The sequence below is a fragment of the Pinus tabuliformis genome, chromosome 3_1 (genome assembly GCF_031772625.1).
Source record: "Pinus tabuliformis cultivar Carrire ecotype Pingquan chromosome 3_1, CPIR1, whole genome shotgun sequence".
NCBI lineage: Eukaryota > Viridiplantae > Streptophyta > Pinopsida > Pinales > Pinaceae > Pinus > Pinus tabuliformis.
Window position 1 is genome coordinate 98,506,854 of NC_142301.1, and position 2,532 is coordinate 98,509,385.

Here is a 2,532-nt window from a genome sequence, read left to right on the forward strand (position 1 = left end):
AATCAGAATAATAATACTATAATGAGAGATAATATTTTAAAAAATATGTAAAATATATAAGTATAGAAAAAAAAGCCAGGAAAATAAAATTAGAGAGGCTTATAGCTGAGTATGAGGGTGAGTATGAGGGAAAATTCTCAGGTGCATCATTCAAAACACCTTGCTCCTCCACACATATACACAGTGAGTTACTACTCTATTATTATTATTACATAATAATACTAGGTAATACCATTGTTATAAAAAGTAAATAAAAATTTCAGCTACCTCCTCCCAGGCTCTTCTTGATTTGGGCTACTTGCGCTTCAGTTAAGGCAAATGACTTGGCCAGAATATCTTGGGGAATGGCCGGAGTGGAAGCGAAAGTGGCCAAGGGCAGGTATAGAAACCCTGGATTTTGGCTGCTAAGTGCGTTGATAGCAACTGCAGCCGTGTCTCCAACGTTTTGAGCGAAGTGCAAGGCACCCTCCGGAACCACGAACACATCGCCAGCTTCCAGCGTTTGAGAGAAGAGTTTGTTTGCTCTTGGTTCCACGAAGCCAGCCAAGATTTTGCCTTGCAACACGTAAGATATTTCACTGCCTCTGGGATGGATATGTGGACCTGTTATGCCCCCCACACCTATGTCTATGCGAGCCAAGGTTATTCCCAGCGTGTTGAGGCCCGGCAGGTTCTGCGGATTCACCCCAATGAAGGTTGCGGCCGTGGGTGAGCTTGATGTGTTCCCTGGCTTGCGCAGCACCGACGTCACGAAGTGTTGAGCAGTCACTTTCGCGGGATCCAGGCACGGCAGTCCGTTGGTAAAAACGGATGACTGGGTGTCTGCGACGCAGAAATCCTGCAACGACTCTGGATCTCCCCTCACTCCCTTCATTAGCGCTAAGAGGAAGAGGATGCCCATAGTGGCTCTGCCCACGGAGGAGATGAATGCACCTAAACCCATTGCAAATATCAAACAAGCTCCACTGAAGCTGAAACGGAACGGAGTAGCATATGCTGATCAATTATCAAGTCTGTCTTGTTTTTATAGTTTAATGTGTATCAAATATTTTCTTCTTACGTTTAAGATAATTCGTTCTCATAAGTTGGATGATCTTATTTTAGTGTCTGGTTATTGGATGATCTTATTTTATTTTAGTGTCTGGTTAAGAGGTTACCAATTCATCCTTAGTTTGGTAAGTTGGATCTTATTTTAGTTTAGTGTGTGGTTAAGATGTTACCAGATCATTTTTATTTTGGTAAGTTAGATTTTATTTAAAAAAATAGTCTAGATATTACCAATTCAATAATTTTATTAGCTATATATGATTAAAAAAATTCTCCATTATGTATCAAAATATATATATATATATATATATACCTTAAATGTAACGAAATGGTTATTCATCTAAATAAATTTAATTTATTATTTTGAATCTTTTATTACTTTAAGCTATATATTATATTATTTTAAATTATATTATTAATAATGCAAAATATTTATTTACTAAATATTTTTTTTTAGATTATATATATATATATATATATATATATATATATATATATATATATATATATATTTAACTTAATAATAGCTCTCACAAATATTTTAGTTTTGTTTTGTTTTGTTTGTTTTTTTTTTTTTTTCTATATAGCATTATCTTAATATATGATGTTATTCTTAAAATATTAAAATATTTTATTTGTGGCTAATCTCTAAATGTTTTTTATTACTAACATTTTTTTTAAATGTATGGGTTAGGGATATAGCCCAAAAAAAAGAAAAGAAAAAGATGGCTTTAAAAGTCTTCCCTCAACATAATATATATATATATATATATATATATATATATATATATATATATGATAATCATCATTACTTTTTTTATTAAAAATAATAATACGTCTATGCTTTATATATATTATTATTATTATCATTACTACTTGTGTGCTATATATGTATATGGTCATCATTGTTTAATGAAATATTGTGTTAAAAAATGATAGTAGAAAAACAAATTGAACAAATCAACTCATAAGTTGGACATACATTTACATAGAAATCTATTTGAGAAAATCCTCGTGGAAAGGGATTAAAGATTTTTTTATTACAATGACAACAAATCTATTGTATTTGATTCACTTCTTTTTACTCACACCCTGTTGAGGCCTCGAAAATCGCTGCCACAACAAAGGGGAAACCACCCGGTCCGGACCTTAGTGCAGCTCCTTTTCCGTTTGGAATAGTGGTTCCGACTGGGGATAATGGGACCAGTTTCCCAAAAAAGTATATGTGAATGGGATGGATGAATGACTTATGAGATAAGATGATAATGAGCGGACAGCTAAACCATAAACAAAATGTAATAACTATAATCGGATCCCGGGACTTATCACTTGGTAAAGCGTAGCGTTTGATGATCTGTGCTTTAAGGCAGGGATATAAATGACTCTAACACTTTAAGCATAGACGTTTAAACCATTTAAACATTGCTCTGCATAATTAGTTATGCAGAGCGATTAGAGCAAATTACTACGCTTAATCATTCATAT

The 2,532-nt window shown here is 33.3% G+C and overlaps 1 protein-coding gene across 1 annotated transcript; it reads right to left on the bottom strand.

Moving 5' to 3' along the window:
* Positions 1 to 259: 259 nt before the first annotated feature.
* On the bottom strand, positions 260 to 874 carry LOC149185957 (putative germin-like protein 2-1). The gene has a single exon (XM_089409187.1). It carries the CDS (start codon positions 872 to 874, stop codon positions 260 to 262), a length of 615 nt encoding a protein of 204 aa, XP_089265313.1.
* Between the last annotated feature and the right edge of the window lie 1,658 nt (positions 875 to 2,532).